General features: G+C 40.0%; 3 protein-coding genes across 4 annotated transcripts; 1 reads left to right on the top strand and 2 right to left on the bottom strand.

Annotated features, from left to right (window-relative positions):
- Window positions 1-3,423: 3,423 nt before the first annotated feature.
- Window positions 3,424-4,281, bottom strand: LOC120954818 (peritrophin-1-like). Of its 2 annotated transcripts, none has more exons than XM_040375049.2 (3): window positions 4,183-4,281; window positions 3,878-4,116; window positions 3,424-3,806 (listed from the first exon to the last, which is right to left on the bottom strand). In XM_040375049.2, exons 1-3 carry the CDS (start codon window positions 4,229-4,231, stop codon window positions 3,468-3,470), a joined length of 627 nt encoding a protein of 208 aa, XP_040230983.1. In that variant the 5' UTR covers window positions 4,232-4,281; the 3' UTR covers window positions 3,424-3,467. The 2 variants fall into 2 exon arrangements, with proteins under 2 accessions (XP_040230983.1, XP_040230984.1); XM_040375050.2 differs by having other exon boundaries at window positions 3,878-4,113; window positions 4,183-4,277.
- Window positions 4,282-5,421: 1,140 nt separating this feature from the next.
- Window positions 5,422-8,698, top strand: LOC120954804 (uncharacterized). Its single transcript, XM_040375035.2, has 3 exons — window positions 5,422-5,553; window positions 5,683-6,245; window positions 6,447-8,698. The coding sequence occupies exons 1-3, from the start codon at window positions 5,547-5,549 to the stop codon at window positions 8,628-8,630; spliced, it is 2,754 nt and encodes a 917-aa protein (XP_040230969.1). The 5' UTR covers window positions 5,422-5,546; the 3' UTR covers window positions 8,631-8,698.
- A 1,652-nt stretch (window positions 8,699-10,350) lies between these two features.
- LOC120954821 (peritrophin-1-like) lies at window positions 10,351-11,347 on the bottom strand. Its single transcript, XM_040375052.2, has 2 exons — window positions 10,663-11,347; window positions 10,351-10,574 (listed from the first exon to the last, which is right to left on the bottom strand). The coding sequence occupies exons 1-2, from the start codon at window positions 11,241-11,243 to the stop codon at window positions 10,568-10,570; spliced, it is 588 nt and encodes a 195-aa protein (XP_040230986.1). The 5' UTR covers window positions 11,244-11,347; the 3' UTR covers window positions 10,351-10,567.
- Between the last annotated feature and the right edge of the window lie 1,405 nt (window positions 11,348-12,752).

The following is a 12,752-nucleotide window of genomic DNA, read 5'->3' as shown; positions in this document are numbered from 1 at the left end:
TTATGTATAGGCGCGAAAATTTTTGCATCGTCGGCAAATAGACTGACACTGTCGGGAGGTAAAGCGAGGGTAACATCGTTGATGAACAATATGAAGAGAAGCGAGCCAATATTGCTTCCTTGTGGCACACCTGAGCTGCTGACTATTTCTTTGGACATGTGCATATCAATTTTCACGATGTATGTGCGATGAATTAGGTAAGACTTAGGCCACTGAACGAGCCAGCAGGGAAATCCTAGCTTATCGAGATTAGCAAGAATAATTGCGTGAGGAAGAGAGTCGAATGCTGCTTTCAGATCTGTATAAATTGCATCGACTTGAGCTCCGGCATCAATTTGGCTAGTGCAATAGGTTACAAATTCGACCAGGTTCTTGGTAGTCGACTTTTTTGGCACGAATCCATGTTGATACGGGCTTAGGTAGCTGCGGCATGCATATAGCAGATGTTTGTATATCACTAGTTCGAACACCTTGGCAATGGCACACAAAGATGTAATACCCCGGTAGTTGATGGCATCTGTCCTGTCGCCCTTTTTAGGCCGCGGGGCCATGGGGCTTTCTCAAGCTGAGAAATCATTCTCAAACACTCATTTAAGTTTCTCAAGCACTCAAATCTTGTTCTCAGACGCGAGCCCGTGGCCGTCGTCAGTTTTTCTCACTTCGAGAAACTGATAAAGCCACTCATGCTTTTTTTGGAGCTTTAAATAGAAAATATATTTTTGATCGCATTTTTTTTTTTTTTTCTTCAATTATAAACATTGAATACATTTTCCAAAGTGATTACCGAAAAACAAATAGCACAATTGCTCATATTTCAGTTAGCCGATCGCTGCATCGTCAACTTTCTCAAAGATTCTCAAAGATTCTCAAAACCGATTTTGTTTCGATTCGACAAACGCTGAGAACGAGGATTTCTCAAAAGCACTCATGAGTGCTTGAGAAAATGAGTGTTGAGAATCCCCATGGCCCCGCGGCCTTATAAATAGGAACCACCCAAGATTTCCTCCATGTTTTGGGAAAGTAGCCATTGGCTAGCGATGCATTGAACATTTTTGCAAGGATAGGCGCTACTGTCGTTCGACAACGTTTCAGCACTGTAGAATGTATTCTGTCGGAGCGAAGGAAGGCTTTAGTTACTTTAGGGCTGATAAAACGATCTCACTGTCTATAAAAGGAGTACTCATGTTAATTGCGCCAACCGGAGTGTTGACGAGAGCAGCATCAATGGTATCGGTATGGATCCGCGAAGAGATTGCACATTCCATTAGTGTTGGCACTTGTTGCTCCTTTGTATGTAATAGATTTCGGTGTATGCGTGGATTTTGTTTTGCTCTTGTAGAAGCGCAAAAACGATTCAAACCATCTGCAGAGGTTACGTTGAATATTACTCAAATATGTGCCATATTGAAACCTGTTATAGCTGCAGTATAGAGAGTGCGTGTCAAGATAGATCGAGCGAGATCTTTGGCAGCGGCGCGTTTGCTAATGACGATAAGCAGCTCTTTTCACACGTTTGAGTCGTTTTAGTATGCGGTCCGCCCAGGGGGGGTTAGGTTTAAGACGCTGAACTGGGAAGCATACAATAAAGGCAGCATAAAGGACAAGAATGAACATACTGCTTCGTCAAGTGAAACAAAGTTGGAACAATGAAAGCTATTGTTAAACATTGATATCATGTCGTTCAGTTTCACATAGTCAGCTTTAGTAAAGTTATAATGATAAAATGCGGTTGTCGTCGAGTTACGTCGAGTCGAGTTACGACGTGACACTTCGAACAAAATGAGCTTCATCATGTGTCCCCTTTATTTCGAATGAAAATATGTTAAACACTAGCGCCATCTCTATAATGATTAGCTAATTTGACACAAGCGAAAAACTGCTGGACTTCCTTTTTGTTTTCTTCCCCAAATTCCAACGCGCAATGTTTTACCCACTTCTCACCTCTTTTGTTGTTATTAAACCTTTAACATCATTTTCCTGCGTGTTTTGTTCAATCATTCTCACAAAATCTTGCCTCACACTTCTTTCGCAATTTGTTTTTGGAAAAGTTGTTCACATCTAAGCAGCCTCGAACACAGCTCATTTTGACAGAAGTGATCGCCACAATAGCAAATGACAATGCTTTCGTGTGGGCCACATTTGTAACGCAAGTGCCAAGTCGGTTCGTCGGTGATGTAGCATATCTGCTTACCAGAACTTATTATAAACCACACTATCAGCTATAGACTAATTGTAACACACTTCGGAAAGCTAAATCACACTATTGCAACACATTCATTATATTACATCAGCAAATCAATCCACACCATAGCAACATACCCAGACCATACCGTCGATAGAAAAAAAAACCATTGAGACACATTTATCGAAAACAACCGAAACGCGCAACACAAGCAATTCAAGCGTTACTGCAGCAAAGTGGACAAACAGAGAACGCATAGCAACTTATTGCTAAAAGCGCAGTGTAGGCAAAGATTGACGAACGCATCCGTTCTTTGACTAGAACAGTTGAAACTTTCCAGAACCTTTGTAATAGGCAAAAAATGACATACACCTCACTCCGATACAATGTATAAATTGCACCTCATATAAATATTCTTTAATTGGGATAAAAACATCTCCAGATAAAAAACATTCCATAACATCTTTTGAGTATAAATAAAACCAACTCGCTGCCAACCAGCCAATTCGTTCGGACTTTCAAGATGGGACGTTGCGCTGCGACGGTACTCGATGTACAGTTGTACGATCATCACATTACATGGTGACCGTATTCAAAATCGAACTCATCACATGGTAACCGTAGCATCTTCCGTACTCATTACAATAGCCTAACAGGATGGCTGATAAGTCCCCGTTATAACAAAGAAAAACACATTTTTTTGTCAAAATTCGTTTTTATTATTCAACATAGTTCCCTTCAAGAGCGATACAACGATTATAACGACCTTCCAATTTTTTGATACCATTTTGGTAGTACTCCTTCGGTTTTGCCTCAAAATAGGCCTCAGTTTCGGCGACCACCTCTTCATTGCAGCCAAATTTTTTCCCTGCGAGCATCCTTTTGAGGTCTGAGAACAAGAAAAAGTCGCTGGGGGCCAGATCTGGAGAATACGGTGGATGGGGAAGTAATTCGAAGCCCAATTCATGAATTTTTGCCATCGTTCTCAATGACTTGTGACACGGTGCGTTGTCTTGGTGGAACAACAAAATAACAAAAGTTGCTTGACCAAAGACGCTCTGTCTCACAAACTAATGGACATACAGACGTCAAATTTTGACACGAATCATTTGAAGGTTGGTACTATATAAAAATAATATGCATTTAATACTAGCGGCGCCATATATGTGTCAGACCGGGGATTTATCAGCCAACATGTTATACTATCGGCTAATATTTAATATTCGCTTCATAATGCTTAATTCATTATAATCTAACTTGAATCATGTAATTATTTGTTTCATTTTCATTCACTTCCGGGGAAACAGAACTTTTGATCTTGAGGTACGCAACGTCCTACAACAAAGTTGAAAAATTCCAAAAACGGACACGTCTGAGGATACTGAACACCATACAAACAGTAGTAATAACGCCGGCATTCAGTTGGATGCAGTAAAAAGGCACGGATGCCTTCTGGACATTCAGAACCAGGAAACAGTATGGGCAATGCACCCTCAACTTCTGGCAAAAATGTATTAGACGGGGTTGATGTGGTCGGTGCTGGTGTTGGAGCCTCTGTAGTGGGTGCTGGTGTTGGAGCCTCTGTAGTAGGTGCTTGTGTTGTTGGTTCCGGTGTTTGTTCATCCTGAAAATCATTAAATCTTTTCGCATTAGAAACATAACTTATTTTTAAGTGTTATTGTTCATATTATTTACCTCACATTGTACATTTTCAGCAGCATCACAACGTTTAATATCATCATTCCAAAGTAATCCCCCCGGGCATTCAATGATTTCTAGTACACCATTGCGACAGGAATAAAAGTTGTAACACTCTGGACCGGCAGAAAAATAATCGTCTCCTGGCAAACAAGTCGGCTCGTTTCTGAGCTCAATAACACCGCATGATACAACATTGACAACAGCAAAACAAAATACTGCGAGGAAATGTGCTGCTAAAAATATGTCAATTTGAAAAGCTGTATACTACTATATTACACTTTCGAACTATTGTAACTTACAGTGCATGGCCATCCTTTGAATTTTACTATCTCCGAAATACAGCAACATATCCGCTAGAGTTCTATTGCACTAATATGATATTTTTGTACTTTCATGGACAGTTTAAATAAAAAATAGCTATCTTGAGTTATCTTGAAAGCAGTATGATTAATTACTGCCAACTCCAAGAGAATACTTTTTTGCACCTATCAAATCAACCATGACATCCAGCACTTGTGAGAAGATAAATTTTAAGGAAGTAGCTATGTTCATTCGTAACAGGAACTTCCTGTTATCTATACCATCCGATAATAATAATAACAATTACAATAATAATATTATTAACAATAATGATAATAATAATATTCACAAAAACAATAATTATTGTTATTGTTATTATAATTATAATAGAAATATTAATAAAAATAATAATTATAATAATAATGATGATGATGGTGATGATGATGATAATAATAATAATAATAATAATAATAATAATGATAGTAATAATAATAATAATAATAATAATAATAATAATAAAAATAAAAATAAAAATAAAAATAATAATAATAATAATAATGATAATAATAATAATAATAATAATAATAATAATAATAATAATAATAATAATAATAATAATAATAATAATAATAATAATAATAATAATAATAATAATAATAATAATAATAATAATTATAATAATAATAATAATAATAATAATAATAACGGATAACACATGCCATCTGATGCCATTTCAGGAAACGGCATTAAATTCATCAATCATTGTAGTAAAAGAATGACACAGTCACGTTACACATAAGTTCTTATCAAACAGCAATATTGAAGACAAGGGCAGGTTTCTGAATCATGCCTATTTCATTCAGCATGCTATGTTCCTATTGTGTGTATGTTAAAATTCCAAAGACTGTCTCGATATTTTATGTGTAAGAATCGAGTTAGGGCACGCCGAGTTTAACTAATACAAACATATTACGTAGCATAATGCCTACGTCTGTCTTGTGGCGGGTACATCCATAATTGATTAATTAGTATTGACTGAACACAATCGCAGACGCTTCAAAATACGACGTCACTGTATACACTAGCGTAACGTTAACGTGAATTCTGCAGTCGCTGATAAGAAACACATTTTCTGGCCACTGTTTTATCTTATATGAACCTTTTTTATCCGTGTAAATAGATAACTTTGGCGCTCTGTTTGCCTACCACCAAGCATACCTTCTATAAAAAGAGCTGTCCAGATTTGATCGGACAGCAATTTTCTAGAAACAGTGACACCGTGGTGGTGCCATACTCAAATCAGGCGGCACATTCATTATTTTAAGGAAACTCCCACGTGACCAACGAGCAAGTGCTGCACAATATGATAAGTGAGTGCTATTCTGTAAAGTGTTTGGTGTGGCTGGATAGCCTTTTCATCGACAAAATCGTGCTGACCAGCGAAAGCGACATAAAGAAGTAATTAATCTCAACTTTATTTTTTTATTGTTTACATTCAGGATCAGTATTGGCGCTATTCCTTTTGGGATGCGCAACGGCTCAAGCACAAACAAACCCTTGCCAAGGCCAACCTAACTACCGTTTTGTGGCCGATGCAACAAGCTGCTATAAATATTTTACATGTGTCAATGGTGAACCTTTTCCGCAAGAATGTCCCGTGCCATTTGTTTTTGTTGAAGCAACTCAGTCATGCGACTATGGTGATCGAAACGCATGCGTTAACTGTCCAGCGACCGGCATTCAAAACTTTCCAGTAAGTGGTTCCTGCACCCAATTTATTCAGTGCATCGAGGGTAGCCAGTTTCCGCGTGAATGCCCACCGGGTACGGCGTTCGACTCAAACAGTGGACAGTGCAACTTAGCATCGGCAGTCAATTGTATAGCATGTCCTGCCGAGGATGATCCTGCTAACCCAACATTTATACCAGATGCAACCGACTGTCGGAAGTATTTCATTTGCGTCGGTGGTTCAGGAATCGAACAAATCTGCCCAGAAGGAACTAGCTTCAATCCATCGCTAAACGTTTGTGATCTTCCGGACCGAGTGCAATGTCCAGCTGTTGTAAGTTTGTTGTGAGAATAGTTGTCAAAAACGCTCGAATCAAATGGCACTGTAAATAAATACTATTAGCTCTATGTAAATATTCATAATGTTATATTGTAAATACTTTAACGCTCGTTGCTACGTTTGCTTTTTATCCTCTTTGCTATTCCTAATTCCTACCTCATTGTCTAACTCCCAACCCACTCCTACTATTTCCAGCCCGTTCTGCTTCAAGCATCTCAAGCTTCGAATGGAGCACTGTGTCAAAATAATCGGGGTATGACATTTGAGCCCGTTCCTAACAAATGCAGTTCCTATATAATGTGCCTTAATTCCCTGCCATACGAAATGTCCTGCCCCCCCGGAAAGTCCTTCGATAAGACTGCTAAACTATGCATGAACACTGGCGAAGCTAAGTGTCTGTATGATTTGAAATCACTATGCGGTGGTACGACCTTTGATGTGAACACTGTTGCCTATCCAAATGATTGCTCAAAATACCTTTTGTGTATCTACAACGAAGTCTATGAAATTGAGTGCTCCCCTCACCAGAAATACGATACGCGAACGAACCGTTGTGTCGACGCAAATAAAGCACTCTGTGAAAACGACGGCCCGGTAATCTCAGAACCGAACCCATTCATAAACCCATGTGCAGATAACGTAGGAGTTAACATGGTGCCAGACCCTTCCAATTGTCAGCGGTATTTTACCTGCATTAATACGCAAAGCTTCCCAAATACTTGTCCCGGAAATCAGATATTTGACATTGTCTCAAAAAGCTGCGGACCCGTCAAGCAGTCCACTTGTATCCACGATGTCGCCCCAGCACCTCAATCCCCTCCACCACCACCGCCACCACCACCACCACCGTCACCATCGCCATCTCCTACTCCTAGTCCGAGGCCACCAGCTCCGGCACCTTCCAATCCTAACAATCCGTGCCGAAATAATAATGGCATAACTTATAAACCCCATGCGATCGATTGCACGCGATACTTTATGTGTATGGATACTCAGTCGATCGAACGATCATGCCCATCTGGTCAAGTATTCGATATCTATGTAAAAGCTTGTGGTTCCAAACAAACGTCCACCTGCATTCTGGATATTAATCCGTGCGATAAAAACATGGGTATTGCCTACAAACCACATCCTAGCGATTGTACCCTATATTACATGTGTATGGATACACAGGCAATTGACCGATCGTGCGGCTCGGGGCAAATATTCGATATCGAAAAGCTTGCCTGCGGTCCAGAATCGACCTCTGTATGCATTTTAGATCAGAAACCATCAGAACCGATTCCCACCACTTTACCACCGAGCCCTACCACACCGTCCCCCGCCATCAACCCGTGCGCAAACAACGTCGGAATTGCTTATCTTCCACATCCACAGGATTGTAATCGGTACTATATGTGTATGGACTCACAAGCTCTCGAGCGATCATGTGCCTTTGGAGAAATATTTGATATTTACAAAACTACTTGCGGTCCTAGTGAGACATCGAGTTGCATCTTGAATCCCACTCCAACAAGTACTCCTGGCGATATCCCAAAGCCACCAACGTCTCCTCCAAACTTGAACCCCTTATTTGTTTGTCCTGAACCAACAGGAAATTTCCCGCATCCTACGAATTGCAACCTTTACTATCTTTGCATCAATAGCCAATCGTTTCAGCGTGAATGTGGTCCTAACCTAGTATTTGATATCCAAATCATGCAATGCAACCGACCCGAAGATTCTATTTGCCAAGCTGATCTTGTCACTCCCCCAACTGCTGGTACGGGTGCGGCGACTCCACCACCACCAACATTTCCAACACCACCAACAGTAGGAACCACTACTGAAGCTACGCCACCTGTACCCACAGCACCTACTCCACCTGTTACAGAGGGTGACGAACCAACTGCTCCAACTGCAGGACCTACCACAATACCTCCTTCTGTTCCCACTGCTCCCACTGTTCCTGGACCTGAACCTACACTTCCTCCACCAACTCCACCAGCCTCTGTTCCAACTGCTCCGTCTCCATCCCCTACCGTTCCGACTGCTCCGTCTCCTTCACCCACCACTACTACTACACCTGCACCAACTCCCGCACCTACTACTCCAACTCCTGTTCCCACACCAGCACCAACTCCTGCACCAACACCGGCTCCAACGCCGGCACCAACACCGGCACCAACGCCAGCTCCAACACCTGGGGTTCCAGGTAACCCTCCTTACTGTCCGGTTGATCAAACATTCTATTATCCCCACCCAAACTGCTCAATGTTCTACCGTTGTGTGTGGGGCACTTTATTCGAAATGACCTGTCCACCAAATCAGTTCTGGAACCAAGAACAAAGTTTCTGCGATCATCCTTTCAACGTTAACTGTCCCTCAGCAGGCAAATAATAAACTTTTTACAAGATCATGTTTATCGTTGGGAATGTCACAATAAACGCCACTGATTCTACCCCTTACAGGCTGTTGATTTGATGTTTAAAAATATACAATCTACCAAGCAGTCTTTGCTATTAAAAGATTACATGTGAATTGAAATCAATAACAAAATGATTATATACACCTGCTACCAATAATGTGTACGATCGATAGCAATAATAATAAGAATAGCTCCAATATTTAGGAAACCAAGAGGCGAATAAAACTAGTCTCTAAGTCATTTTCGGAATGGGTGGTTTAACATCTTCACCTAACTGGATCGCTACTAGTGATGGGCTCTCTGGCGCACTCCCACGAATCTGGCGCACGCACTCCAAACGAACTCCATTTTCTATTTCGATTCTGACTCCGATGAGAACGGAGAACGGAACCATCAGTTCTGCCCACTGTTGGATTCGAAGTCGTCTCGAGTCGAAATTGGAGTTGTCCAAAGTCAGAGTCAAAAAAACTCTGCAGGAAATGCAGTCAAACGCATCCGAAACGGAGTCGGCTGAAGTCGTCCAGAATCGGAGTGGTACGTGTAATAAAATTAGTCTCATTAACGAAATATCAAACAAATGGTATCACAGCTTTCATCAGTTGAAATCGTAGATACATATGATGGAGAACACACCACATGGCATCAACTGTGCAAGTTATCGAGTCTAGACGATCGGATAGCTGAATTTATGGGTTACAGACTGAATTTATTCTTACAGAGTTTTCCGTATCACTTTCGAATGTAAACGTTGTTATTCATCGCGTACAAGATGTTAATCCACAACAATCGGATATTTCATTTCCAACATCTTTTTTTTTATTTCTTCTACATGATTTTCAACACGTCTCAAGCCGGATTGAGTTGGACAGTTCTTTGTGATGTGTTGAAAATCATGTGTAAAAACTGAAATTTTATTAAGAATTAAATACACCATTTGACAGCTGTTGATAAAAATCTTGAAACCAGTAATAATTATGTGCATATTCGAAAGTGACATGTAAACCGCTGAAATATTACAGTGGTTTTATACTAACGGAACCTACATACACATACATATACATATTAATACACTTATAAACCTACTAATGAGCCGGTCTCGTAGTACAGTCGTCAACTCGTACGACTTAACAACATGCCCGTCATGGGTTCAATCCCCAAATAGACCGCGCCGCCATACGTAGGACTGACTATCCTGCTATGGGGGGAAATCAATTAGTCACTGAAAGCCAAGCCCACAAGTGGGTACAGGCAGGCCTTGACCGACATCGGTTGTTGAGCCAAAGAAGAAGAAGAAGAAACCTATTAATACGAATAAACTGTAAATGTTCGCGATTACAAAGCGGTAACTTGCATAATACTTTGAATGTTTTTTACTCTTATCCGTATCATAATGTTTTTACGGCCGATTTCGGTAGCCCGAAGACAACATAATATAACTAACGGAAGTTTGTCATTTTTACTCGAAATTCTGATCCAGTAACTAAGAAGACATTTATTGCTGTTTGTATCATTCCAATGGATTTTGGTATGAGGCGATGCTTATACTAATCATCATTATTGATCTGATCATGGGGGTATACACGGGTGCCGAGGTGAGTTCAACGAAAAATGGACTGAGCGAAGATTGATAGATGTTCAATATGAAGTCCCCAATAGAAGACCAAGATTTGTTTCTTTTTTCGTAAAACGGAACTAGACACAACATGTTTTATTGTAGGAAATTAAACAAATTACTTCTTTTATTCATTATAACCGTTCTGCTTATAACTAAAGCATCTATTTGTAAATCAAATAACTTAAACATATTTTTCGAGTGCGAGATGTGCATAGTAATGGAGGGCTAAATCGTTTTGTTGTGACATCTTCTTCTTTTTCACGATGAAACCCAGCAAACGGTCGTATTCATAGTTTACAATCTGAAGTGCGAAAAGAAAATCAAATAATTAGTAATCAAAGTATTGATAGTATTATATTGATAAAGTAATATATTCAAAAAATACTTACGGGCACTGAGCCAATTCGGGAAAGTCACATCGTTGAGCAACTCGGTTCCAATGCAATCCCGGAGCGCAAAACCGCTGAATTGGTGTTCCAGCTTGACATAAGAAATACTCATCACACGACTGAATGCCCGGAATAAATACCACAACATTAGGGTTGTCGATATCGGGACATCTCAAACGTTCACAATCAACGCGCATTTCACTCTTGCACGCCTGCAAAACTACGTCGTACGTTTCGCCGGTCTTGCAATTGCCAACAAACGAGATCCCGTTTGAGCAAGTGATGAACTGGTCGCAATTTGTGGGATGTGGAAATAGCTGGACACCGTTTTGTTGATTACACACGTGACAGAACACATTCTGCGGAAAATCGCACAGCTGCTGTGCCTCGTTGAAATAGAAACCAGGCGGACATTGGGCATGTGTTGGAGTTTCACTCATGCATAAGAAATACCCTTCGCAGGATGTGAAATCATTAACAAACATCCCATCAGGTATGCCCAGACAAGGATTACGCTGAGCACCAGTTGTGATGATAAACGCAGCCAAAACTACACACACTAGCAGGTTATGTTTGAACATTTTTAATTTTGTGAACTAATTGCTTTTTCCTAGCCAAATATACGAAACAACGTACCAATGCTACTGACGATATCGGCCCAGTTGATTCCATCTTTTATACAGATTTCGATTCTTCACCTACTGCGTTTTGCAAATCAATTCCGAATCCAGTTCGCGAAGTTATCTTTTATAGTGACATGGCCAAATTTACCGTTGAGAGTATTTCCTGTACGCATTGTTAAGCCTTAATCTTATCGACTGATTATATGGTACACGAGCGCTTCGTCTACACGAGCGCACACCTCCAAAAAGTGTATTTTAATCCTTACGCTGCACTTTAGCACCATTTGGCCTGGTTTGTAAATGCGACGATGATTGTTCAAACATGAAATAATCATTCATTGCTCACATTACTTGTTTCGGTGACCACATGCTTCATTGTTTTGATTGTGGAATGTCACCTAATCTCAATCATGCCTGTTACATGAATCATTGAGTCATTTCAAGAAGCGAAAGAAAAAATAAATTTACCTTTGCCTCTGGCGCTAAATTCTTTTATTCAGCCTACACGTTGATTTTGTTTTCCATTGTCTTTTTTACATACGTTGAACATTGAACTTTGAATCATTTTGTTCAATTTTGATATTTTGATTGAAGCTTATCTTGTAATTGATTTCAATTATTAACAATTTAACTGTGGTATTGTTCATTCACTCATGTCGATCACTCATGGAACCATTCCAGGCGAATTATATCAATCGGTTCAAAGTATCTATAAAAAATCATTCTGATGTTTTATGTTTATAGTTGCATAATTCAGACTTAGATTTTCGATAATAATTGTGTATTAACCAACAAAAATGATTTACAATATTATTCAAAACAATTGCTGTGCATATGAACATATGCTGTGAGCTTCTCAATGTTTAATCCAATTAAACCTTTACAAAGCGTGACATTTGCTAGTTGAGTATGAGTGGATGTTTAAATGTGTGGATTCGAGTTGTCGAGCTAGTTTCGTATTAGTTAAATGAGCTCTGTTAAATCGATGCATGTGAAATGAGTATAAATTGATCGGTCGATGAATTCAGCTGCCCTAGAGTCATACTAATGACTAGCCCTAGTACCCTATTAAGCCAATACCCATGGTACAGTCGTCACATCGAACGACTTTACAACATGCCCGTCATTGATTCATGCCCAGTATGAACTGAGGCCCTCATACGAAGCCCAACGACTGACTATCCTACTATGGGTAATCAACAGGTCATTGATAGTCAACCCCAGTTTTGGTAAAGGCAGGCCTAAACCGATAGCGGTTGTTATGTCATAAAAGAAAAAGAAAAAGCACCTCAAGATTACTCGTGTTGTTGGGAACTTCAAACCAAGATGGAATGCGTAAATGAAATGCGACGGCGTAAAAACTCCTCGTTTATGACAGGTACTTTGTATACCGTCGGTGCAGGGTTCCAACTCGTGTCAAGCATGACGTGGTAGGTCTTTTACAAACTACCTTCGTTGCATCATCAG

The sequence above is a fragment of the Anopheles coluzzii genome, chromosome 3 (assembly GCF_943734685.1).
Source record: "Anopheles coluzzii chromosome 3, AcolN3, whole genome shotgun sequence".
NCBI lineage: Eukaryota > Metazoa > Arthropoda > Insecta > Diptera > Culicidae > Anopheles > Anopheles coluzzii.
This window is presented reverse-complemented; position numbering and strand designations above follow the sequence as displayed.

Coding starts and splice junctions, on each gene's coding strand:
- LOC120954804 (XM_040375035.2), top strand. Junction 6,246..6,446: donor GAGTGCAATGTCCAGCTGTT/GTAAGTTTGTTG, acceptor TACTATTTCCAG/CCCGTTCTGCTTCAAGCATC.
- LOC120954818 (XM_040375049.2), bottom strand. CDS start 4,231: ATGTTGCTGTATTTCGGAGATAGTAAAATTCAAAGGATGGCCATGCAC. Junction 4,117..4,182: donor TCAAAGGATGGCCATGCACT/GTAAGTTACAAT, acceptor ACATATTTTTAG/CAGCACATTTCCTCGCAGTA. Junction 3,807..3,877: donor CTGAAAATGTACAATGTGAG/GTAAATAATATG, acceptor AATGATTTTCAG/GATGAACAAACACCGGAACC.
- LOC120954821 (XM_040375052.2), bottom strand. CDS start 11,243: ATGTTCAAACATAACCTGCTAGTGTGTGTAGTTTTGGCTGCGTTTATC.